General features: G+C 47.8%; 1 protein-coding gene across 1 annotated transcript in view; it reads left to right on the forward strand.

Annotated features, from left to right (window-relative positions):
- mylkb (myosin light chain kinase b) overlaps positions 1 to 25,005 on the forward strand; it is a 243,182-nt gene extending 218,177 nt beyond the window's left edge. The window contains exons 2-18 of the mRNA XM_083783106.1: positions 605 to 733; positions 2,174 to 2,327; positions 3,662 to 3,852; positions 4,888 to 5,002; positions 5,149 to 5,178; positions 7,095 to 7,185; positions 9,683 to 9,886; positions 11,063 to 11,126; positions 12,351 to 12,504; positions 12,635 to 12,758; positions 16,984 to 17,136; positions 17,742 to 17,865; positions 21,902 to 21,992; positions 22,284 to 22,412; positions 24,349 to 24,461; positions 24,688 to 24,774; positions 24,940 to 25,005. Of these exons, the coding sequence (XP_083639232.1) occupies positions 641 to 733; positions 2,174 to 2,327; positions 3,662 to 3,852; positions 4,888 to 5,002; positions 5,149 to 5,178; positions 7,095 to 7,185; positions 9,683 to 9,886; positions 11,063 to 11,126; positions 12,351 to 12,504; positions 12,635 to 12,758; positions 16,984 to 17,136; positions 17,742 to 17,865; positions 21,902 to 21,992; positions 22,284 to 22,412; positions 24,349 to 24,461; positions 24,688 to 24,774; positions 24,940 to 24,975 (1,953 nt within the window). The 5' untranslated portion in view covers positions 605 to 640 and the 3' untranslated portion in view covers positions 24,976 to 25,005. The remainder of the gene's footprint in view (positions 1 to 604; positions 734 to 2,173; positions 2,328 to 3,661; positions 3,853 to 4,887; positions 5,003 to 5,148; positions 5,179 to 7,094; positions 7,186 to 9,682; positions 9,887 to 11,062; positions 11,127 to 12,350; positions 12,505 to 12,634; positions 12,759 to 16,983; positions 17,137 to 17,741; positions 17,866 to 21,901; positions 21,993 to 22,283; positions 22,413 to 24,348; positions 24,462 to 24,687; positions 24,775 to 24,939) is intronic.
- The last annotated feature ends 1,539 nt before the right edge of the window (positions 25,006 to 26,544 follow it).

Here is a 26,544-nt window from a genome sequence, read left to right on the forward strand (position 1 = left end):
CACTAGTCCCTTCCTAACATTTTAGTCTAGTTTTTATTTGTTGACGAAATTGTCAGTATATTTAGTCTTAGTTTTAGACACCATAGCTTAGTTTTCATTTAGTTTCCATTTCGTTTTCGTCAGTGGAAAAGGTAGTCTTCGTCTTAGTTTTAGTCGACGAAAACAACACTGGTCTCAGTTCAGGCTCCATGCACAGTGCTCCAGTGTTGGGTGTTTTGACCCCTCAATGTCCGAACTCTGTCTTACTCGTAGAGTAATAAAAGGATAGAGACCGAGCAGGAGCGCTAGCCCCGCCCACCCGCTATTCATGTCAGTGGAAGTCGCTCAGTGGCGTTTTGAAGCACCCTGAAGACTGCCGGAAGTACCGTTATAACTCAATGGCTCGAGCGAGCAGAAGTTTAGCCTAGCCTAGCCTATAGCCTAGCGCCGGACCTCATGTCCTCAGGTTCTGGGACGTGACATCATGGGACGTCAGTTCCACATTTGGCCAGTAGGTGGTGGCAGCTTCAACGTTGGATAGCCTTACTGGGGGCGCGGTTCTACTCTATGGCTCTGCTTTTAGCCACGCCCCCTCATGGCCTGTCCTTCCTGTCATTGTGTTGTAGCCACGCCCCCCAACATCCTGTCCTTCCCAGAGGACATGAAGAAGAAGGCGGGAGAGAAAGTGGAGATTCTCTGCCGCTTCGCTGGAGCCCCGCCCATCACGGTCACATGGCTGAAGTTCAGGAAGCCGGTAAGCCCCGCCCCCTCACGGTCACATGGCTGAAGTTCAGGAAGCCGGTAAGCCCCGCCCATCACGGTCAAATGCCTGAAGTTCAGGAAGCCGGTAAGCCCCGCCCCCTCACGGTCACATGGCTGAAGTTCAGGAAGCCGGTAAGCCCCGCCCCCTCACGGTCACATGGCTGAAGTTCAGGAAGCCGGTAAGCCCCGCCCTCTCACGGTCACATGGCTGAAGTTCAGGAAGCCGGTAAGCCCCGCCCCCTCACGGTCACATGGATGAAGTTCAGGAAGCCGGTAAGCCCTGCCTCCTCACGGTCACATGGTTGAAGTTCAGGAAGCCGGTAAGCCCCGCCCCCTCACGGTCACATGGCTGAAGTTCAGGAAGCCGGTAAGCCCCGCCCCCTCACGGTCACATGGCGAATCCGGTCGTCTTAACGCACCCCTCACCAACCTTATGTGTAACCCATAGACTATAGTTGCGAACGCAGTGAGCCACTTACTATGACAGCAAGGGCTGAATGTCTGTGTGTGTGTCTGTCCCACTGTTACACCACCCGCCCGCCACCAGAGGGCGCAGCTGTAGCACACACACACACAGGGCGCAGCTGTAGCACACACACACACACACACACACACACACACGCACACGCACACGCACACGCGCACACACACACACACACACACACACGCACACACAACCACACACACACAAGCTGCGTTCGCTTCACGCGTTTGCGCGTCTTACTTGTCTAAACTAAGTATGCACCCTAGTCCCTCACGGTCACATCTATCTATCTTAGAGTATATATTAATGTGTGTGTAACAACTGGACATTGTGTGTAGTGTTTGGACAACAAGGCGATGTAATTGATGTAATCGATGTAATTGACATCAGAGTGTAAAGAAGGAAAGTCAGAGTCTAGTGCAGATAAGGGAGTAATAATAATAATAATAATAATAGTAATAATAATATAATGGTGCAGATAAGGGAGTAATAATAATAATAATAATAATAATATAATAATAATATTAATAATAGTGCCGATAAGGGAGTGTGATGTCGTGCAAATTGTGCCAATTGTTCCATTTTTGTGTGTTAGCAATCGTGAAAAAACATGTCTGCCACGGCATGTGCCTTACACACACACACACACACACACACACACACACACACACACACCATAGAGTATATATGAATAGAGACGGCACCCGGAGGAAACCCTGAGGTGAAATGGACATAGTGGCCGAGTTTGGTATTGCAGCGCTGGGCCCAAACACATGAACGCGCTGGTCCGTTGACTATCATTGTGCACATTCACGACGACACGTGCAGGATGCTGATTCATCCAGCGTGTGCGTGTGTGCCGTGCGTGCGTGTGTGCCGTGCGTGCGTGTGTGCCGTGTGTGTGTGCGTGCGTGCGTGCGTGCGTGCGTGTGGTGTGGTTACCTGCAGATCCCAGTGGGCGGTGACGTCACCATCCAGACAGCAGAGGGCAGCAGTGAGCTGAGCATCGCGTCGGGGCAGCAGGACCACTGTGGATGTTACACCGTGGAGCTGAGGAACCTCTACGGCCACAGGCAGGCAGGGGTTAACCTCACTATCGTTGGTAAGACCCCTAAACCCTACACCCTAGCTCCTAAACCCTAGCTCCTACACCCTAGCTCCTAACTCCTAAACCCTACACCCTAGCTCCTAGCTCCTAAACCCTAGCTCCTAAACCCTAGCTCCTAACTCCTAAACCCTACACCCTAGCTCCTAGCTCCTAAACCCTAGCTCCTAAACCCTAGCTCCTAACTCCTAAACCCTACACCCTAGCTCCTAAACCCTATCTCATAAACCCTAGCTCCTAACTCCTAAACCCTACACCCTAGCTCCTAAACCTTAGCTCCTAAACCCTAGCTCCTAGCTCCTAAACCCCTACGGCCTCAGGCAGGCAGGGGTTAACCTCACTATCGTTGGTAAGACCCCTAAACCCTAGCTCCTAAACCCTAACTCCTGGCTACCAAACCCTAACTCCTAGCTCCTAAACCCTAACTCCTAGCTCCTACCCCCTAAACCCTAGTTCCTAAACCCTACTCCCTAAACCCTAGCTCCTAAACCCTAAATCCTAGCCCCTAAACCCTAAACGCTAGCTCCTAAACCCTAAACCCCACACCCTAGCTCCTAAATCCTGGCTCCTAACTCCTAAACCCTACAACCTAGCTCCTAGCTCCTAAACCCTAGCTCCTAAACCCTAAACCCTAGCTCCTAAACCCTAAACACTAGCTCCTAGTAGACTTAACTAAACCCTAAACCCTAAACCCCACACCCTAGCTCCTAAACCCTGGCTCCTAACTCCTAAACCCTACAACCTAGCTCCTAGCTCCTAAACCCTAGCTCCTAACTCCTAAACCCTAGTTCCTAAACCCTAGCTCCTAGCTCCTAAACCCTACAACCTAGCTGGACCTAGCTCCTAAACCCTAGCTCCTAACTCCTTAACACTAGCTCCTAAACCTAGCTCCTAAACCCTACACCCTAGCTCCTAAACCCCTACGGACTGAGACAGGCCGCACTAAACCTCTCTCTCTCTCTCTCTCTCTCTCTCTCTCTCTCCCTCTCTCCCTCTCTCCCTCTCTCTCTCTCTCTCTCTCTCTCTCTCTCTCTCTCTCTCTCTCTCTCTCTCTCTCTCTCCCCATATAAAGCAGACCTCTCTCTCCCCATGTAAAGCAGACCTCTCTCTCCCCTCCCCAGACCTCTCTCTCTCTCTCTCTCTCTCTCTCTCTCTCTCTCTCTCTCTCTCTCTCTCTCTCTCTCCCCATATAAAGCAGACCTCTCTCTCCCCATATAAAGCAGACCTCTCTCTCCCCATATAAAGCAGACCTCTCTCTCTCCCCATATAAAGCAGACCTCTCTCTCTCCCCATATAAAGCAGACCTCTCTCTCCCCCCCCCCCCTCCCCAGACAAGCCCGACCCCCCCGCTAAGACCCCCGCCCTGTCTGACGTGCGGCGGACCACCCTGACGGTGTCGTGGTACGGTCCGACCTACGACGGCGGCTCAGCGGTCCAGAGCTACGACCTGGAGGCCTGGGACAGCCTGGAGGGCGGATGGCGCCCCCTAGTGTCCTGCAACAGCACCTCCTACAACGTCCAGGTACACACCCTCACTGTGTGCGTGCGTGTGTGTGTGTGTGTGTGTGTGTGTGTGCGTGCGTGTGTGTGCGTGCGCGACGCATTGTCGCAGTGAGCTTGTAGATCAGCTATTTTCAGCATGCAACCAAGTGTAAAATGACTTCTACTGGATCTCTTGTCCACTAGTCGCTTCCTAACATTTTAGTCTAGTTTTTATCTGTTTTTTCTTTGTTTGTTTTTTTTATTACATTTTTATCCCACAATTTTGTAACCCAGTTTTCTTTTCACCCAATGCCAATTATCTAATGGAATCCTGGGCGCTACACTTCCTCTGCCAACCTGGGGGGGGGGGGGGGGGGCAGCGGACTGACCTCATGCCTCCTTCTATGCATGAGGAGTCCAAGCTGCTTCTTTTCACCTGACGGGGGAATTTCCCCGGCCGGACGTAGCGCGTGGAAGGGACACGTTATTCCGACCAGTTCCTTTCCCCTCCATCAGGCGACCCGGCTGGCCAGGGGGAGGCGGTATAGAGACCAGTTCCTTTCCCCTCCATCAGGCGCCCCGGCTGGCCAGGGGGAGGTTTTTATCTGTTGACGAAATTGTCAGTATATTTAGTCTTAGTTTTAGTCACCGTAGCTCAGTTTTCATTTAGTTTCCATTTAGTTTTAGTCAGTGAAATAAGACAGTCGACAAACATTTTTCGTCTTAGTTTCAGTCGACGAAAACAACACTGCAGAACACAGACCAGTTCGGTGGTGATTGATTGATTGATTGATTGATTGATAGTATTTATTAACAGTTTGCAGAATTACAATACATTTCTATCACAACTCAACACAAAGACTGTTAACTGTGAGTGGACGACACCAGCATAAAGCATTACACTCGTTTGTTCAATTCATCAAAACTTTTAGAGACGTACAAATGTACAAACGTGTGCGTGTGTGCGTGTGTGCGTGTGTGTGTGCGTGTGTGTGTGTGTGTGTGTGTGTGTGTGTGTGTGCGCGCGTGCGTGTGCGCGTTGTGTGTGTGTGTGTGTGTGTGTGTGTGCGTGCAGAACCTGCTTCCAGACAGACAGTATAAGTTCCGGGTCAGAGCCGTCAACATTTACGGAGTTGGAGAACCTTCAGCCGAGTCTGAACCAATCACAGTGGGCCTAGTGGAGAATGATGGTCAGTACGCACGCACGCACGCACGCACGCACGCACGCACGCACGCACGCACGCACGCACGCACGCACGCACGCACGCACGCACGCACACACGCACGCACGCACACAGACACACGCAGTAACTCTGTTGTTGTTTTTACTCAACAGAGGGCAAGGAGGATGAAGATGAGGAGGAAGGTATGACCTGTCAATCATTCTCCATGACCTGTCTGTCTATCATTCTCCATGACCTGTCTGTCAATCATTCTCCATGACCTGTCTGTCAATCATTCTCCATGACCTGTCAATCATTCTATATGACCTGTCTGTCAATCATTCTCCATGACCTGTCAATCATTCTCCATGACCTGTCATTCATTCTGCATGACCTGTCAATCATTCTGCATGACCTGTCAATCACATGTTCTCCCCCTGTCCCCTAGGGTAGGTACCCTCACATGTTCTCCCCGTGTCCCCTAGGGTAGGTACCCTCACATGTTCTCCCTGTGTCCCCTAGGGTAGGTACCCTCACATGTTCTCCCCGTGTCCCCTAGGGTAGGTACCCTCACATGTTCTCCCCGTGTCCTATAGGGTAGATACCCTCACATGTTCTCCCCGTGTCCCCTAGGGTAGGTACCCTCACATGTTCTCCCCGTGTCCCCTAGGGTAGGTAGCCTCACATGTTCTCCCCGTGTCCCCTAGGGTAGGTACCCTCACATGTTCTCTCCGTGTCCCCTAGGGTAGGTACCCTCACATGTTCTCCCCGTGTCCCCTAGGGTAGGTACCCTCACATGTTCTCCCCGTGTCCCCTAGGGTAGGTACGCTCACATGTTCTCCCCGTGTCCCCTAGGGTAGGTACGCTCACATGTTCTCCCCGTGTCCCCTAGTGTAGGTACGCTCACATGTTCTCCCCGTGTCCTCTAGGGTAGGTACCCTCACATGTTCTCCCCGTGTCCCCTAGGGTAGGTACCCTCACATGTTCTCCCTGTGTCCCCTAGGATAGGTACCCTCACATGTTCTCCCCGTGTCCCCTAGGGTAGATACCCTCACATGTTCTCCCCGTGTCCCAGAGGGTAGGTACCCTCACATGTTCTCCCCGTGTCCCCTAGGGTAGGTACCCTCACATGTTCTCCCTGTGTCCCCTAGGGTAGGTACCCTCACATGTTCTCCCTGTGTCCCCTAGGGTAGATACCCTCACATGTTCTCCCCGTGTCCCCTATAGGATAGATACCCTCACATGTTCTCCCTGTGTCCCCTAGGATAGATACCCTCACATGTTCTCCCTGTGTCCCCTAGGGTAGATACCCTCACATGTTCTCCTCGTGTCCCCTAGGGTATAGGTACGCTCACATGTTCTCCCCGTGTCCCCTAGGGTAGGTACCCTCACATGTTCTCCCCGTGTCCCCTAGGGTAGATACCCTCACATGTTCTCCCCGTGTCCCCGAGGGTAGGTCCCCTCACATGTTCTCCCCGTGTCCCCTAGGGTAGGTACCCTCACATGTTCTCCCCGTGTCCCCTAGGGTAGGTACCCTCACATGTTCTCCCCGTGTCCCCTAGGGTAGGTACCCTCACATGTTCTCCCCGTGTCCCCTAGGGTAGGTACCCTCACATGTTCTCCCTTTGTCCCCTAGGGTAGGTACCCTCACATGTTCTCCCCATGTCCCCTAGAGTAGGTACCCTCACTAAAAACATGCAGTAATCCTGGTCTCTATACTGCCTCCCCATGGCCAGCCGTTATTTCGTCCAAACGGGTCCAACTCTCCCCAGGTTGGACAGAAGTTCCCAGGATCAATTTATCTATGTCCTGTCAATCATTCTTTATGTCTGGCAATCAAAACACGCATCCCAGAATGCATTTCTGTTTGACACTGCCAAGCGTGTGTGTGTGTGTGTGTGTGTGTGTGTGTGTGTGTGTGTTGTGTGTGTGTGTGTGTGTGTGTGTGTGTGTGTGTGTGTGTGTGTGTGTGTGTGTGTGTGTGTGTGTGTGTGTGTGTGTGTGTGTGTGTGTGTGTGTGTGTGTGTGTGTGTGTGTGTGTGTGTGTGTGTGTGTGTGTGTGTCTGTGTGTGTGTGTGTGTGTGTGTGTGTGTGTGTGTGTGTGTGTGTGTGTGCTCAGACACAGACAAGGTTCCAGACTACAGGAATGTCGTCGTGAGAACTGACGTCAAAGTGAAAGAACTTTATGATGTGGAGGAGAGACTGGGAACGTAAGCATCCGACCTGTGGAATGCACTTCTTAGCACCTTTTAGACTTAGATAGCATTTGAAACAGACTTATAGCCAGTGTTGGGGAGTATTAAGCTACATGTAGCTGAGCTACGTAGCTGAGCTACATTTTGCTGTAGCTTGTGGTATTTTAGCTACATTCATATTTGTGTACCTCGTCAAGTAGCTCAGCTACCTTTTGGGTCATTTTTTGTAGCTTAGCTACTCAAGTTACAAGCTACAATTTTGGGCAATAACATGAAAGAAATATATTAATTTTGACCATTGGTTGCTGTGTTAATTCTTGTACTAGAACCCCCTTTGAAAAATCAAGGACTGTTCCTTTTTCTGATTGCTTTGAGGGCATATCAGCACTTGACAGCTGCCTCTAATTGGCCTCTGATTGGCCCTGGTATCACAGGGTGGGAGGGGTCTCCCAGGGGGGAGCAGGGGTCTCCTAGAGGGGAGGAGGGGTCTCCCAGAGGGGAGCAGGGGGAGGAGGGGTCTCCCAGAGGGGAGCAGGGTGGGGGGGTCTCCCAGAGGGGAGCAGGGTGGGGGGGTCTCCCAGAGGGGAGCAGGGGGAGGAGGGGTCTCCCAGAGGGGAGCAGGGTGGGTGGGTCTCCCAGAGGGGAGCAGGGTGAGGAGGGGTCTCCCAGAGGGGAGCAGGGTGGGGGGGTCTCCCAGAGGGGAGTAGGGTGAGGAGGGGTCTCCCAGAGGGGAGCAGGGTGAGGAGGGGTCTCCCAGAGGGGAGCAGGGTGGGGGGGTCTCCCAGAGGGGAGTAGGGTGAGGAGGGGTCTCCCAGAGGGGAGCAGGGTGGGGGGGTCTCCCAGAGGGGAGCAGGGTGAGGAGGGGTCTCCCAGAGGGGAGCAGGGTGGGGGGGTCTCCCAGAGGGGAGCAGGATGAGGAGGGGTCTCCCAGAGGGGAGCAGGGTGGGGGGGTCTCCCAGAGGGGAGCAGGGGGAGGAGGGGTCTCCCCGAGGGGAGCAGGGTGGGAGGGGTCTCCCAGAGGGGAGGAGGGGTCTCCCAGAGGGGAGGGGTCTCCCAGAGGGGAGGAGGGGTCTCCTGCATGTACATTCTCAATTTAACGCTGAAAAATAAAAAGTAGCTGAGCTACTTTGAGCTACTTTTTCCATGTAGCTGTAGCTTTACAAGCTACATCTCTCCAGGGGTAGCTATGTAGCTTGATCAAGCTACTGCCATGGTGAGCTACTTGTAGCTTTACAAGCTACGCTTTCAAAGTAACTTGCCCAACACTGCTTATAGCATGTCATGTAGACAGCACAATAATTGCATTGTGTATAGTCGTAGCACTTCATAGTACATATGTATAGCATAGTATATATGTATAGCTTTATTATGTATAGTGTCATTATATTATGTTCTAGTTACGTTCTTAGCTTACGCATGTTTCATGATAAATGCATTTTTATATTTATGTGATGTATTCCACTGCTTTTTTGTTCTTGCTTAAAGGTATATTCAGTGATTTCACTTAATTCAAATATCACTTATTTTTTTGTTTTGTTGTGATAATCCTCCCTACTATAGAGTGTGCTGACCATATAAGGAGTTCCTCCCTGTCCCCAGTTAACCCCTGGGGGTCAAAAAACCTTAGGTTTCGTTTTTGACTCTCTATCCTGATTGGACGAAAGGCTGGGTCCCACAGCCAAAAACTAAACCTAAGGTTTTTTGAGTGAAATCACTGAATATACCTTTAACCGTTTCAGTTCATACGACGCATGAGGCCGTCATAAGGATTCCGAAAAATTAGTGCCTACGACGTCTGTGGACGTCCTAGCGACGTCCTAGAGACGCGGGGCGAGATAAGAATATTCAGAATTTTTCCTCTTTTTTTTTTTGGCATTTCGCTTTTCGCTTTCCGTACGCTAACGCTCTGTGCAACTATTAGCTTGTCATTGACTCCGATGTTAGCGCGGCGGAAAGAATGACTCGTATCTCCTAATCCAGGGCGCTCTCCGTGGTGATGAATGGATCGATATGCTGGCGCTTCATTTCTGCTCCTCATCCGTCTCTCCCGCAAAATATGAACGCTTTTTGGAGCGTAATTTTTTTTATTAAGATGATCGGGGATGTGAGGTCACTTTGTAAAGTCAACTTTTTTAGGAAAGTGTTTCCGGTTCATGGCTTTCAGAGTAAAAGCGATCAGACAACTCTGGCACCCTGGAGCTTCTATTTTGATGCACTTCCGGCACTAAATGTGTTTAATGTTAATCGCTCTGGATTAAGAGCATCTGCTAAATGCCTAAATTGTAAATTGTAACCTGCATCCAACACATATCTTTATTTAGACTTGAGGACGACAAGTGTTTACATCCTGGTTGATAGGCAGGTGTTTACATCGTTAACCTGTCGTTGCTAGGCAGGTGTTTACATCCTGGTTGCTAGGCAGGTGTTTACATCGTTAAACTGTCGTTGCTAGGCAGGTGTTTACATCCTGGTTGCTAGGCAGGTGTTTACATGGTTAACCTGTCGTTGCTAGGGGGAAGTTCGGCCAGGTGTTCAAGCTGAGGGAGAAGGCCACCGCCAAGACGTGGGCGGGGAAGTTCATCAAGGCGTACTCGGCGAAGGACAAGGACAACGTCCGCCACGAGATCTCCATCATGAACGACCTCCATCACCCCAAGCTGGTGCAGTGTGTCGACGCCTTCGAGGGAAAGGCCGACATCGTCATGGTGCTGGAGATGTAAGTATCGTCATGGTTACTGATACCGTCATGGTGCTGGAGATGTAAGTATCGTCATGGTTACTGATACCGTCATGGTGCTGGAGATGTAAGTATCGTCATGGTTACAGATACCGTCATGGTGCTGGAGATGTAAGTATCGTCATGGTTACTGATAACGTCATGGTGCTGGAGATGTAAGTATCGTCATGGTTACTGATGGCTGAGTTTGGCTGAGATTTCTGGCCGACAGCGACAGCATGTATATATAATTTATTTAGGCAACTACAGGTCTCCACCAGGGGGCGCTATAACAGGACAGGTCTCCACCAGGGGGCGCTATAACAGGACAGGTCTCCACCAGGGGGCGCTATAACAGGACAGGTCTCCACCAGGGGGCGCTATAACAGGACAGGTCTCCACCAGGGGGCGCTATAACAGGACAGGTCTCCACCAGGGCAGGTCAGGCTGTGGCCTCCTGGTGGCGCTATAATAGGACAGGTCTCCACCAGGGGCCAGGTCAGGCTGTGGCCTCCTGGTGGCGCTATAATAGGACAGGTCTCCACCAGGGGCCAGGTCAGGCTGTGGCCTCCTGGTGGTGCTATAATAGGACAGGTCTCCACCAGGGGCCAGGTCAGGTTGTGGCCTCCTGGTGGCGCTATAACAGGACAGGTCTCCACCAGGGGCCAGGTCAGGTTGTGGCCTCCTGGTGGCGCTATAACAGGACAGGTCTCCACCAGGGGCCAGTTCAGGTTGTGGCCTCCTGGTGGCGCTATAATAGACTAATGTGAAAAGGGTGACATTTCTTCTCACGTAATTTGATCATTTGAGGCATTTTGTTCCAAAAATGTGTTTTGCAAAATTCCACCTGAAATATAAATACTAATAATAATTTAATCTTAATCTGCAACATTTGGCTGATTGTGCGGTAAGTTATTCATATAATCAAACAACAATCAAACGTTCTGTATAATATATACATGATGCATAGTACACTAGTTATTTCCTAACAAAGTCGTGTGTGTGTGTGTGTGCGCGTGTGTGTGTGCGCGTGTGCGTGCACGCGTGCGCATATGCATATGCGTGTGTGCACGTGGGTGTACACCTGCATGTGTGCGTGCGCGTGCATGCGTGCGTGCATGTGCGTGTGTGTGTGTGTGTGTGTGCGTGTGTGTGTGTGTGTGTGCGTGCGTTCAGGATTTCGGGCGGTGAGCTGTTCGAACGGATCATCGACGAGGACTTTGAGCTGACGGAGAGAGAGGTTATTACTATTACTATATATTACTATTAGTATGTATTACTATTACTATATATTACTATTACTATTACTATATATTACTATTAGTATGTATTACTATTACTATATATTACTATTACTATTACTATATATTACTATTACTATTACTATATATTACTATTAGTATTACTATTACTATATATTACTATTACTATTACTATTATTATATTGGCCAGGCCATTTGGTGGCAGGAGCATGGAGTCTGCCTGAGAGTACAAAGCAGAGTTCTCCTATGGCTATGTTTAACTGCCTCCTATGGCTACGTTTAACTGCCTCCTATGGCTATACGTTTAACTGACTCCTATGGCTACGTTTAACTGCCTCCTATGGCTACGTTTAACTGTCTCCTATGGCTACGTTTAACTGCCTCCTATGGCTACGTTTAACTGCCTCCTATGGCTACGTTTAACTGCCTCCCCTCCGACAAAGTCAATCACTATTAAATTATATCGCCTAATAGGCCGCCTCCTCTCTAGCCGACGGAAGAATACACATCTCTACGTATTCTCTCTGTGTCCAACTGACCATGTGACCATGTGACCATGTGACTGACCATGTGCAGACCGCGTGTTTCCATCAGAGTTTGGAAGCACTCGTTTTCAGTAAAGCTAACGTCCTGCTGCCTCCTGCATTATGTGCTAATTCTAAACACGTGGCACGCCTGGGCTGCTGAGTGATATCTAACGAGCACTTCCCCAAACTGCAACACTTAGAAAGATAATCACCTGCAAGGACAGAAAGTAGGTCATAACATGTCTACGGAGGAGTATTATGAAACACTTTGAGGATAGAAAGAGGATTATTTGGGGGCACGGTGGCACAGTCGGTAGTGCTGTCGCCTCGCAGCTTAGAAGGTCCTGGGTTCGATTCCCGCTCGGGTCGCTGTGGGCGCTGGCGGCGTGTTTCCAGGTCATTATAAGGACATGCTCCAGATCGTGGCATAATGTTGTATTAATATTAGCTATAATTCCAGGTCTTAAGTACATGCATAATGTTGTATTAATAATAGTGTTAATAATGTTGTATTGATAATAGTTGTATTAATAGGTCATTAAGTACATGCTGCAGATCGTAGACGGGGTCTCCTTCATCATAATGTTGTATTAATAATAGTTGTATTAACAGGTGATTAAGTACATGCTGCAGATCGTAGACGGGGTATTGTAATGTATTGTAATGTATTAACAGGTCATTAAGTACATGCTCCAGATCGTAGACGGGGTCTCCTTCATCCATCAACAAGGCATAGTCCATCTGGACCTGAAGCCGGAGAACATCATGTGTGTCAACAAGACGGGAAGCAACATCAAACTGATCGACTTCGGCCTGGCCAGGAGGCTAGGTACTGACTCTCTCTCTCTCTCTCTCTCTCTCTCTCTCTCTCTCTCTCTCTCTCTCTCTCTCTCTCTCTCTCTTTCTCTCTCTCTCTCTCGCTCTCATTCATGCATTCATAGTGTCTCTCTCCCCCATAGAGAACGCAGGGACCCTGAAGGTGCTGTTTGGGACCCCAGAGTTTGTGGCTCCAGAGGTGATCAACTACGAGGCCATCAGTTACCCTACGGACATGTGGAGCATCGGAGTCATCTGTTACATCCTGTAAGGACATGTTACATCCTGTCTGTTACATCCTGTAAGGACATGTTCCATCCTGTCTGTTACATCCTGTAAGGACATGTTACATCCTGTCTGTTACATCCTGTAAGGACATGTTACATCCTGTCTGTTACATCCTGTAAGGACATGTTACATCCTGTCTGTTACATCCTGCAAGGACATGTTACATCCTGTCTGTTACATCCTGTAAGGACATGTTATATCCTGTCAGGAGAGGGTTAATGGTCTGTTACATCCTGTCAGGATAGGGTTACTGCTCTGTTATATCCTGTCAGCAGAGGGTTAATGGTCTGTTACATCCTGTAATGATCTGTTACATCCTGTTAGGAGAGGGTTAATGGTCTGTTACATCCTGTCAGGAGAGGGTTAATGGTCTGTTACATCATGTTAGGAGAGGGTTAATGGTCTGTTACATCCTGTAAGGACATGTTACATCCTGTCTGTTACATCCTGTAAGGACATGTTACATCCTGTCTGTTACATCCTGTAAGGACATGTTACATCCTGTCAGGAGAGGGTTAATGGTATCTTACATCCTGTCAGGAGAGGGTTAATGGTCTGTTACATCCTGTCAGCAGAGGGTTAATGGTCTGTTACATCCTGTCAGGAGAGGGTTAATGGTCTGTTACATCCTGTCAGCAGATGGTTAATGGTCTGTTACATCCTGTAAGGACATGTTACATCCTGTCTGTTACATCCTGTAAGGACATGTTACATCCTGTCAGGAGAGGGTTAATGGTATATTACATCCTGTCAGGAGAGGGTTAATGGTCTGTTACATCCTGTCAGCAGAGGGTTAATGGTCTGTTACATCCTGTCAGGAGAGGGTTAATGGTCTGTTACATCCTGTCAGCAGAGGGTTAATGGTCTGTTACATCCTGTCAGCAGAGGGTTAATGGTCTGTTACATCCTGTCAGCAGAGGGTTAATGGTCGGTTACATCCTGTTAGGAGAGGGTTAATGGTCTGTTACATCCTGTCAGCAGAGGGTTAATGGTCTGTTACATCCTGTCAGCAGAGGGTTAATGGTCGGTTACATCCTGTCAGCAGAGGGTTAATGGTCTGTTACATCCTGTCAGCAGAGGGTTAATGGTCTGTTACATCCTGTCAGCAGAGGGTTAATGGTCTGTTACATCCTGTCAGCAGAGGGTTAATGGTATCTTACATCCTGTCAGGAGAGGGTTAATGGTCTGTTACATCCTGTCAGCAGAGGGTTAATGGTCTGTTACATCCTGTCAGGAGAGGGTTAATGGTCTGTTACATCCTGTCAGCAGAGGGTTAATGGCCGGTTACATCCTGTTAGGAGAGGGTTAATGGTCTGTTACATCCTGTCAGCAGAGGGTTAATGGTCTGTTACATCCTGTCAGGAGAGGGTTAATGGTCTGTTACATCCTGTCAGCAGAGGGTTAATGGTCTGTTACATCCTGTCAGCAGAGGGTTAATGGTCGGTTACATCCTGTTAGGAGAGGGTTAATGGTCTGTTACATCCTGTCAGCAGAGGGTTAATGGTCTGTTACATCCTGTTAGGAGAGGGTTAATGGTCTGTTACATCCTGTAAGGATATGTTACATCCTGTCAGCAGAGGGTTAATGTTGTGTTACATCCTGTCAGCAGAGGGTTAATGGTCTGTTACATCCTGTCAGCAGAGGGTTAATGGTCGGTTACATCCTGTCAGCAGAGGGTTAATGGTCTGTTACATCCTCTCAGCAGAGGGTTAATGGTCGGTTACATCCTGTAATGGCCTCTAAGGCAGTGGTTATCAAACCTTTCCATGTCAAGGACCCCCAAATTGACACTAATTATCCCGTGGACCCCCAATTGAAAAGACATGCCGTGCAGGGACCCCCTAAGAGAAGATAGTCACGGCTCTAGCAGTGATTCAGGGACCCCCTAAGAGAAGATAGTCACGGCTCTAGCAGTGATTCAGGGACCCCCTAAGAGAAGATAGTCACGGCTCTAGCAGTGATTCAGGGACCCCCTAAGAGAAGATAGTCACGGCTCTAGCAGTGATTCAGGGACCCCCTAAGAGAAGATAGTCACGGCTCCAGCAGTGATTCTCAACCAGTTTAGGACCCCCCAGTTTGACATGCATTAGTCTACGGACCAGCGGCGGCGATATAATAGAGGCAGGCGAGGCAGTCGCCTCAGGGCCCGTGGGACACTCCAGCCGCCACTGCTACGGACCCCCCATTTAACGGCATTTCTGTCTCTGGGACCCCCGATTTATATTGTAAAATCTTGTACACTCTCAGAGTTACAGACTGGACCTCCCTCAAGGACCCCTGGGGGTCCCCGGACCCCACTTTGGGAACCACTGCTCTAAGGTGTCTGAGCTAATGCTGTACCCACAACAACAGCCTCTAAGAAGGCAAGGATGTGGAACTAATTTTGGGGCGGGGGGCCGCATTGGACGAAATGTGACTCCATGAGGGCCGGAGCGGTGCAACCATGCAGTCGCGGACTGCAAGCATGCACACGCATGTTTAAGTACTGTGGAGTGTCTGTGTTCAATGAGCAGGCGGAACAGGGGATTGCAGCAGTTTCAAACAGCTTTTTATTTGTTTAGCAGGAGAAACCCCACATAGGTTCCGGATAACTTAGATTCCATACAATATTAGTTTCACAGGCGTCCTCGCCAGCCTGGAGAAGGATGAGAACAGAAGATTAGATTTCAACTTAGGTTTGTACAGTCTCTGATAGCTCGCTCCTCACTGGAAGGCTTTGGGTTTTAATAAACGATAAGAGGTGACGGCGATGCCTTGCTTCGTGACGTCATCGGCCTTTATCTTTAACTGTAGCGGGTCTTCTCCCATAGCGGGGGTTCAGCTCCGAGAGAGCACAAGCCGTCAATCCGTTCCGGCGTATATAATGAGCGCCTGTTTGCCAGACAGGACTCAATGCAATATCAAGAATTATAGGTTTCTTTCCGACCTGATTATTTGTAGTTTCCACGACACCGTCACTGGCGGGGCTGCCTTCCTCCCACAGCACGATACGTGGAACTGGAACTCCTGTTCCTATATTTTATTCATACAGTCCGGTAGACTCTGTCCCTCGGACATTTCCTGGACCGTTCCTAAAAGCCTGTGACGAGAGGAGAGTGACAGTTAAGACATGCAGAGCTATACACATGAGTGTGTGTTCGGTGGAAGTGTGTGTGTCTTCTTACCCCCCGACGGTTTGCTGTGCGTGCCTCCGTGAGCGTGTATGTGTGAACCAGCCGCTGTCAGACGTAGACTGAGACTTCCTTTGATATGACGGGTGTGGCCGCTTGCTGATTTGGGTGCGGTCGGTCCATCAGCTCAATCTGGCGGAGGAGGAGATTCGGGACGTATACATTCCCTATTAGGCGGCCGAGGGCGTTCCTAACGGTCCGAGGCGTCTTCTGTCTGACAGCGTGTCTGGTTGCCCTGGCAACGCAATTACCATCACGGGGTGTCGCTCGCGAGACCCCACAGTACACACTACACAGCTGTCACTTGGCTTTGTTTTTCTTGCTGTTGTGCATGAAAGGTACACTACATCACACAAATGATAATAGCTACTTACATTATTGACTTTCATTATTGGTATCATACCTGTAGCCTATAGAAGCCGTTTGCTATGAGAGATGCCAATAAACCATTTGAAAATAGAATGTTTAAATTTCAATAGCTGTCTCAGCAGACATTTGTAAATGGCTACACAACCCTTGGTTTTATGCAGGCCTTTTTTATTGAAGTGATGAACAAAAATATGAGTGAATAACTAATAATAATAATAATAATAATAATAATAATAATAATAATAATAATAATAATAATCACAACAACAGGGTGAGCGGCCTGTCTCCGTTCATCTCTCTCTCTCTCACTCTCTCTCTCTCTGTGTGTCTGGGTGTCTCTCGCCCCCTCAGGGTGAGCGGCCTGTCTCCGTTCATCTCTCTCTCTCTCTCTCACTCTCTCTCTCTGTGTGTCTGGGTGTCTCTCGCCCCCTCAGGGTGAGCGGCCTGTCTCCGTTCATCTCTCTCTCTCTCTCTTACTCTCTCTCTGTGTGTCTGGGTGTCTCTCGCCCCCTCAGGGTGAGCGGCCTGTCTCCGTTCATCTCTCTCTCTCTCACTCTCTCTCTCTGTGTGTCTGGGTGTCTCTCGTCCCCTCAGGGTGAGCGGCCTGTCTCCGTTCATCTCTCACTCTCTCTCTGTGTGTGTCTGGGTGTCTCTCGCCCCCTCAGGGTGAGCGGCCTGTCTCCGTTCATGGGCGACAACGACAACGAGACTCTCTCCAACGTGACGTCGGCGACCTGGGACTTTGAGGACGAGGCGTTCGACGAGATCTCTGACGACGCCAAAGACTTCATCACCGTCCTGTTGAAGAAAGACATGAGGTAACCCCTACCCCCTACCCCCTAACCCCTAACCCCTAACCCCTAACCCCTAACCCCTACCCCCTACCCCCTAACCCCTAGCCCCTAGCCCCTAGCCCCTAGCTCCTAGCCCCTAACCCCTAGCCCCTAGTCCCTAGCCCCTAGTCCCTAGCTCCTAGCCCCTAACCCCTAACCCCTAGCTCCTAGCCCCTAGCTCCTAGCCCCTAACCCCTAGCCCCTAACCCCTAGCTCCTAGCCCCTAACCCCTAGCCCCTAACCCCTAGCCCCTAACCCCTAGCTCCTAACCCCTAGCCTCTAACCCCTAGCCCCTAAACCCCTAACCCCTAGCCCCCTAACCCCTAGCCCCTAACCCCTAACCCCTAAACCCCAAGCCCCCAAATGTAACTTTGCTGCACCTGAACTATTTATGTCCTTGCATGAAATGTCCTCTGTGTGGACATAATTAAATTGTTATTGTGTGTGCGTGCGGTGTGTGCGTGCGTGCGTATGTTGTGTGCGTTGTGTTCGTGCATGTGTGTGCGCGTCCGTGTGTTTGTGCGTGACCATGTGCGTGTGCGTGTGTGTGTGTGTGTGTGTGTGTGTGTGTGCTTGTGTGTGTGTGGCAGGGCCAGGCTGACGTGCGCTCAGTGCGTAGAACACGCGTGGCTAAAACAGGACATCAACACCATGAGCGCCAAACGACTGTCTAAGGAGAGGATGAAGAAATACATCCTACGCAGGAAGTGGCAGGTACGCACAGGAAGTGTGCGTCTGTTTTTCCACACAGACTTTCCCCGGTAAGGGGTGGGAGGGGCCAGGGAGGGGTGGGAGGGGCCAGTGACATGATGATGATGATGATGATGTTGTACGATGTACGATGATAAGAGCGCCCCTCACTTCACACGGGTGTGATTTTTATTGCTAACAAGCACCTCATCCATCAGGCTTATCGAGCATTTTCTATTATTTTGTGGAAAGACGGGAGACGATAAAATAAAACAGAACCAGTTTATTTTACTTTGGCCTTCAAATACAGAACTTTTCTAACAGACGGACGGCAATGGACCTTTTTGCCAATAAAATAATATTAAATAAACTGTTAAAGGACCACTTCAACACTTTTCAACCTATCTTAGGTCCTCACTAATAATCATGAAATAATTTTGCAATTTTCTTCTACTCGGTCTGTGTCTCATAGGAGGGCTGTGGGCAGTTCAGAAACCGTCTTCCAGTGACATCATCGATGGGGAATACAAATAGAAACGGCAGGCTTTCTAGTCCTGAAAAGTTGCAATGCGAAAATGGAAGCCATCGTTCTCACGATAATGAAAATCTAAATATTTTTGTAAAAAAATCTGATGATGTCACTGGAAGACGGTTTCTAAACTACCCACAGCCCTCCTATGAGACACAGACTGAGTAGAAAAAGATCGTGCAATTTTTTCATGATTATTAGTGAGGACCTATTATATGAAGATAGGTTGAAAAGTGGTGAAGTGGTCTTAATACACTATATTAATGTTGTTTCCTACAGTCATCTGGATGGCAGGCATCAATACACTATATTAATGTTGTTTCACACACACACACACACACACACACACACACACACACACACACACACACTAGTAGTGACATACAATGTCATTTACAGCTAAACATTGCTCACTAAAAATGTTTTTGAAAACATTTTTAGCGAGAAATAGACGAAGCAGTAACCCCGGAAATGGATTCTATATGTTTATAGAAATAGACGAAGCAGTAACCCCGGAAATGGATTCTATATGTTTATAGAAATAGACGAAGCAGTAACCCCGGAAATGGATTCTATATGTTTATAGAAATAGACGAAGCAGTAACCCCGGAAATGGATTCTATATGTTTTTAGAAATAGACGAAGCAGTAACCCCGGAAATGGATTCTATATGTTAGAAATAGACGAAGCAGTAACCCCGGAAATGGATTCTATATGTTTATAGAAATAGACGAAGCAGTAACCCCGGAAATGGATTCTATATGTTAGAAATAGACGAAGCAGTAACCCCGGAAATGGATTCTATATGTTTTAGAAATAGACGAAGCAGTAACCCCGGAAATGGATTCTATATGTTTTAGAAATAGACGAAGCAGTAACCCCGGAAATGGATTCTATATGTTAGAAATAGACGAAGCAGTAACCCCGGAAATGGATTCTATATGTTTTAGAAATAGACGAAGCAGTAACCCCGGAAATGGATTCTATATGTTAGAAATAGACGAAGCAGTAACCCCGGAAATGGATTCTATATGTTTTAGAAATAGACGAAGCAGTAACCCCGGAAATGGATTCTATATGTTTTAGAAATAGACGAAGCAGTAACCCCGGAAATGGATTCTATATGTTTTTAGAAATAGACGAAGCAGTAACCCCGGAAATGGATTCTATATGTTTATAGAAATAGACGAAGCAGTAACCCCGGAAATGGATTCTATATGTTTTAGAAATAGACGAAGCAGTAACCCCGGAAATGGATTCTATATGTTTTTAGAAATAGACGAAGCAGTAACCCCGGAAATGGATTCTATATGTTTTATAGAAATAGACGAAGCAGTAACCCCGGAAATGGATTCTATATGTTTTAAATAGACGAAGCAGTAACCCCGGAAATGGATTCTATATGTTTTAGAAATAGACGAAGCAGTAACCCCGGAAATGGATTCTATATGTTAGAAATAGACGAAGCAGTAACCCCGGAAATGGATTCTATATGTTTTAGAAATAGACGAAGCAGTAACCCCGGAAATGGATTCTATATGTTAGAAATAGACGAAGCAGTAACCCCGGAAATGGATTCTATATGTTTTAGAAATAGACGAAGCAGTAACCCCGGAAATGGATTCTATATGTTAGAAATAGACGAAGCAGTAACCCCGGAAATGGATTCTATATGTTTTAGAAATAGACGAAGCAGTAACCCCGGAAATGGATTCTATATGTTTTAGAAATAGACGAAGCAGTAACCCCGGAAATGGATTCTATATGTTAGAAATAGACGAAGCAGTAACCCCGGAAATGGATTCTATATGTTTTAGAAATAGACGAAGCAGTAACCCCGGAAATGGATTCTATATGTTTTTAGAAATAGACGAAGCAGTAACCCCGGAAATGGATTCTATATGTTTTATAGAAATAGACGAAGCAGTAACCCCGGAAATGGATTCTATATGTTTTAAATAGACGAAGCAGTAACCCCGGAAATGGATTCTATATGTTTTAGAAATAGACGAAGCAGTAACCCCGGAAATGGATTCTATATGTTAGAAATAGACGAAGCAGTAACCCCGGAAATGGATTCTATATGTTTTAGAAATAGACGAAGCAGTAACCCCGGAAATGGATTCTATATGTTTTTAGAAATAGACGAAGCAGTAACCCCGGAAATGGATTCTATATGTTTTATAGAAATAGACGAAGCAGTAACCCCGGAAATGGATTCTATATGTTTTAAATAGACGAAGCAGTAACCCCGGAAATGGATTCTATATGTTTTAAATAGACGAAGCAGTAACCCCGGAAATGGATTCTATATGTTTGAAATAGACGAAGCAGTAACCCCGGAAATGGATTCTATATGTTTTAAATAGACGAAGCAGTAACCCCGGAAATGGATTCTATATGTTTGAAATAGACGAAGCAGTAACCCCGGAAATGGATTCTATATGTTTATAGAAATAGACGAAGCAGTAACCCCGGAAATGGATTCTATATGTTTTCCGACAGTGCTGCAGCCCGCTGGACATACGTACCCAACCAACGCCAACTTATGGAATACTTTTAGTTTGTTGTGTTCTGGGTCAATGTATTCATTTATGTTAGGTAGCCATGTACTGTATATGTATATATAAGCAGGGATAATATCTGGCTATAGGTGGCCTAGCCAGATATTATCCCTTACATAATAATATGATGATATATATATCATAGCGCCCAGCGATTTATAGCAGCGGAGCACATTTAGCGACGGACAGGCTCAGCAGCCTCGTCAAAGTGGCCAGTAACATTTCTGGGAGAACCCAAAAAGCCCAACTTATAGATCTGTACAAGAGGCTTAAAGGGATAGTTCAGATTTTTTGAACTTAAGTGTGTGTCCAGTGGAAACCTCGTATGAATCTGATCTCAGGTCAGAATGGGTTAATCAGACCAGTGTGTGTCCAGTGGAAACCTCGTATGAATCTGATCTCAGGTCAGAATGGGTTCATCAGACCAGTGTGTGTCCAGTGGGAAACCTCGTATGAATCTGATCTCAGGTCAGAATGGGTTAATCAGACCAGTGTGTGTCCAGTGGAAACCTCGTATGAATCTGATCTCAGGTCAGAATGGGATATATATAGGTATCCACGCTTTTCCTGGGCTGTGTGTGCTCCAGTTCCTGTCGATTTGATCCAATGAAAGCCAATGAAACTGGTCAGATGACCAATGATATCCAATGAAATCAACAGGAACTGGAGCACATACACAGCCCAGGAAAAGCGTGGATACATACAGATATTTAGCATTGTGTACAGTATGTATTGCTAACTAACTGTTGTATTTATGTTGCACTTGTATTACGTGTGTGTGTGTGTGTGTGTGTGTGTGTGTGTGTGTGTGTGTGTGTGTGTGTGTGTGTGTGTGTGTGTGTGTGTGTGTGTGTGTGTGTGTGTGTGTGTGTGTGTGTGTGTGTGTGTGTGTGTGTGTGTGTGTGTGTGTGTGTGTGTGTGTGTGTGCGTGCATGCGTGTGTGCATTGCTTGCGTGCGTGCGTGTAGAAAACGGGCCACGCCGTCAGAGCCATCGGCAGGCTGTCGTCGATGGCGCAGCTCGCTGGAGTCCACGCCAAGAAGGGCTCGCCATCCGACGGTACACTATGACATCACTTCCTGTTCCTGCTATGATCACTTCCTGCTATCACCACTTCTTCTTGTTAGGAACACTTCCTGTTATGACCACTTCCTGTTTAAATGTCTGTCATTTCAACTCTGTGTTTGTCAGATGAATGCAACGTTTCTGTTTGTGTGTGTGCGTGTGTGCGCGCGTGTGTTTGTGCGCGTGTGTGCGTGTGTGTGTGTGTGTGTGTGTGTGTGTGTGTGTGTGTGTGTGTGTGTGTGTGTGTGTGTGTGTGTGTGTGTGTGTGTGTGTGTGTGTGTCCAGATGACAGCCAGTTCCTGGAGTGTCTGGAGGTTGAACAGAAGACAGAGAGCAAACCGTCCTTCACTTCAGTCGTCAGTGATGTGGAGGTGGTGGAGGGTTCAGCTGCCCGCTTCCACTGCAAGATAGAAGGTAGACTACAATACCCAGAATGCACCACACACACACCTTAGAGTATATATGAATAGAGACGGCACCCGGAGGAAACCCTGAGGCCAAATGGACATAGTGGCCGAATTTGGTATTGCAGCGTGGCCCCAAACACATGAACGCGCCGCTGGTCCGCTGACTATCGTTGTACACGTTCACGACGGCAGCGCGCTCATGTGTTTGGGGCAAATCCATCCCAGAATGCACTCTGTTCCTACGCGGAAGGAGGAGTGAAATCGCCTCATGCGCTTTTGAGCAACTTAATGCAAAGTGGATGGGAGGAGGAATCCGGTGCCATCTCTATTCATTATACTCTATAAGACACACACACACACACACACACACACACACACACACACACACACACACACACACACACACACACACACACACACACACACACACACACACACACACACACACACACACACAGTGGTGGAGGGTTCAGTTTCCAGGTTCAACTGCCAGGTAGAATGTAAGCACCATAGACATATATAAAGGCTAGATGGCCCAGTGCACTGTGGGATGTGTAGTTCTATGTACTAGATGGCCCAGTGCACTGTGGGTTGTGTAGTTATATGTACTAGATGGCCCAGTGCACTGTGGGATGTGTAGTTATATGTACTCTACCAGCCCATAGACATGTATAAAGAATAGATGGCCCCAGTGCACTGTGGGATGTGTAGTTCTATGTACTCTACCAGCCCCATCATCCATCCTTCGAGTGCCCTCGAGATCTGCGACACAAGCTGCTTCCACTGGTCTCTGTTGCTCATCGCCACACCAAGTTCATTCACAGTCAGTCCTGTGTCCCTACTCAGGACATCTGGAAAAGTGAGAGGTCGTGTTCCTCTTGATGGGCAGGGTAGTCTCCACAGAAGAATATCCGAAATGACCTGGTCTTTTGCTCTGTGGCAGTGCCCAGCAAAGCGGAGTCTTCTTTCTGCCACCACAACTGAGATGGGGGGGGTGCCTCCATAAATCTGAGCTTTTGTGGGATGGTCCTTCCATGCCCATAGACATGTATAAAGGCTAGATGGCCCCAGTGCACTGTGGGATGTGTAGTTCTATGTACTAGATGGCCCAGTGCACTGTGGGATGTGTAGTTCTATGTACTCTACCAGCCCATAGACACATATAAAGGCTAGATGGCCCCAGTGCACTGTGGGATGTGTAGTTCTATGTACTCTACCAGCCCATAGACATGTATAAAGGCTAGATGGCTCAAGGCGGAGTCTCTGACGTAGTTCACGCGGCGGCCATCTTGCTTCGGGGCTACAGTACAGTACAGTACAGTACAGTACAGTACAGTACAGTACAGTACAGTACAGTACAGTACAGTACAGTACAGTACAGTACAGTACAGTACAGTACAGTACAGTACAGTACAGTATGTTCTAATGGCAGCTCAAACTAAAACAGTCACAACTCCCTCAAATCTTGACGGATTTACAAACGTGTTGGTTGTCAACGTGGTTATGATTCAATTTTTGTATATGAACGTCGTATAAAAGCACATCAGTATGATTGCGTACGTCTCTGACGTTTATAACAAATCAAACCGTTTGAAACTCGGTCGAAAATTGAGCAAGTTATGGTTATGTAAAAAGTACATGCCCCCATAGACACAATGTTATGAGTTGTTATTTAAAAGTACATGCCCCATATACACAATGTTATGAGTGGTTATTTAAAAGTACATGCCCCATAGACACAATGTTATGAGTGGTTATTTAAAAGTACATGCCCCATAGACACAATGTTATGAGTGGTTATTTAAAAGTACATGCCCCATAGACACAATGTTATGAGTGGTTATTTAAAAGTACATGCCCCATAGACACAATGTTATGAGTGGTTATTTAAAAGTACATGCCCCATAGACACAATGTTCCTGTTTCCTGTCGCTCTCCTATAGGCTACCCCGACCCGGAGGTGGTGTGGTATAAAGACGATCAGCCAATCAAAGAGACTCGTCACTTCCAGATTGATTATGACGAAGATGGAAACTGTAGTCTGGTGATATCTGAGGTTATTATTATTATTATTATTATTATTATTGTTATTGTTATTGTTATTGTTATTGTTATTGTTATTGTTATTGTTATTGTTATTGTTATTATTATTATTATTATTACTATTATTATGTAATGATGACATGGCATTGGTCCCTGCAAGTGTCAGGTGACGTAATGATGGGATGTCATTGGTCCCCAGGTGTCAGGTGATGTAATGATGGTATGTCATTGGTCCCCAGGTGTCAGGTGATGACGACAGTAAGTACACCGTGAAGGCCGTGAACAGCCTGGGTGAGGCAACCTGCACCGCTGAGCTACTGGTGGAGGTGATGGCAGAGGAGGAGGAGGAGGAGGAGGAGGAGGAGGAGGAGGAGGAGGAAGAGGAAGAGGAAGAGGAAGAGGAAGAGGAAGAGGAAGAGGAAGAGGAAGAGGAAGAGGAAGAGGAAGAGGAAGAGGAAGAGGAAGAGGAAGAGGAAGAGGAAGAGGAAGAGGAGGAGGAGGAGGAGGAGGAAGAGGAGGAGGAGTAGCAGCACGGAGGAAGATCGTTATGGATGGAGCTGAACAACCAGCTTAAACTGTAGCTCTTGTGAAACAGAGCACATCTACAAGCTCGTTAGCGCGGCACTTAAAATGGTGAAAATGTGTGTGCAAAATCTTTGAATATTATAATCTTTCACAGTTTCTGGGGGGGGGGGGGGGGGGGTCCCCTGGTACAACATATTCTCAGCTGGGGGGTCCCTGGAACAACATATTTCCAGATAGGGGGTCCCACAGAGAATTTTAACTGATAATTCGGTAGACAGATATGTTGGTTTGGACTAGTTCCAAAGCCTACATCTCTTTTATTTAAAAAAGAGACTCAAAGTTAAAAAGAGGAGGAAATCCTTCATTAAATTAAAAAGGCTGCCAGACTGCCAACATGTTTGGACCTCTAACTGGTCTTCATCAGGCCAACATGATGGACCTCTAACTGGTCTTCATCAGGCCAACATGTTTGGACCTCTAACTGGTCTTCATCAGGCCAACATGTTTGGACCTCTAACTGGTCTTCATCAGGCCAACATGCTTGGACCTCTAACTGGTCTTCATCAGGCCAACATGATGGACCTCTAACTGGTCTTCATCAGGCCAACATGCTTGGACCTCTAACTGGTCTTCATCAGGCCAACATGCTTGGACCTCTAACTGGTCTTCATCAGGCCAACATGATGGACCTCTAACTGGTCTTCATCAGGCCAACATGCTTGGACCTCTAACTGGTCTTCATCAGGCCAACATGTTTGGACCTCTAACTGGTCTTCATCAGGCCAACATGTTTGGACCTCTAACTGGTCTTCATCAGGCCAACATGTTTGGACCTCTAACTGGTCTTCATCAGGCCAACATGTTTGGACCTCTAACTGGTCTTCATCAGGCCAACATGTTTGGACCTCTAACTGGTCTTCATCAGGCCAACATGTTTGGACCTCTAACTGGTCTTCATCAGGCCAACATGTTTGGACCTCTAACTGGTCTTCATCAGGCCAACATGATGGACCTCTAACTGGTCTTCATCAGGCCAACATGTTTGGACCTCTAACTGGTCTTCATCAGGCCAACATGATGGACCTCTAACTGGTCTTCATCAGGCCAACATGATGGACCTCTAACTGGTCTTCATCAGGCCAACATGTTTGGACCTCTAACTGGTCTTCATCAGGCCAACATGCTTGGACCTCTAACTGGTCTTCATCAGGCCAACATGTTTGGACCTCTAACTGGTCTTCATCAGGCCAACATGCTTGGACCTCTAACTGGTCTTCATCAGGCCAACATGTTTGGACCTCTTAACTGGTCTTCATCAGGCCAACATGCTTGGACCACTAACTGGGCCCCCAGTTTCACACGCATTATGCTACGGACCCCTGATTTAATGGCATTTCTATCTCTGGTATCCCAATTTATATTGTAAAACCACTGTTAATTTAACTCTGAGAGTGTATAAATAGAACCAATTGGACCTGTCGGGTCCATTTGGTTCCATTTGTACACTCTCTGAGTTACAGACCCATAAGGGTCCATTTGGTTCCTAACTATCTCTAATTGAGCTACACTGT

The sequence above is a fragment of the Protomyctophum parallelum genome (assembly GCF_964188405.1).
Source record: "Protomyctophum parallelum genome assembly, chromosome: 15".
NCBI lineage: Eukaryota > Metazoa > Chordata > Actinopteri > Myctophiformes > Myctophidae > Protomyctophum > Protomyctophum parallelum.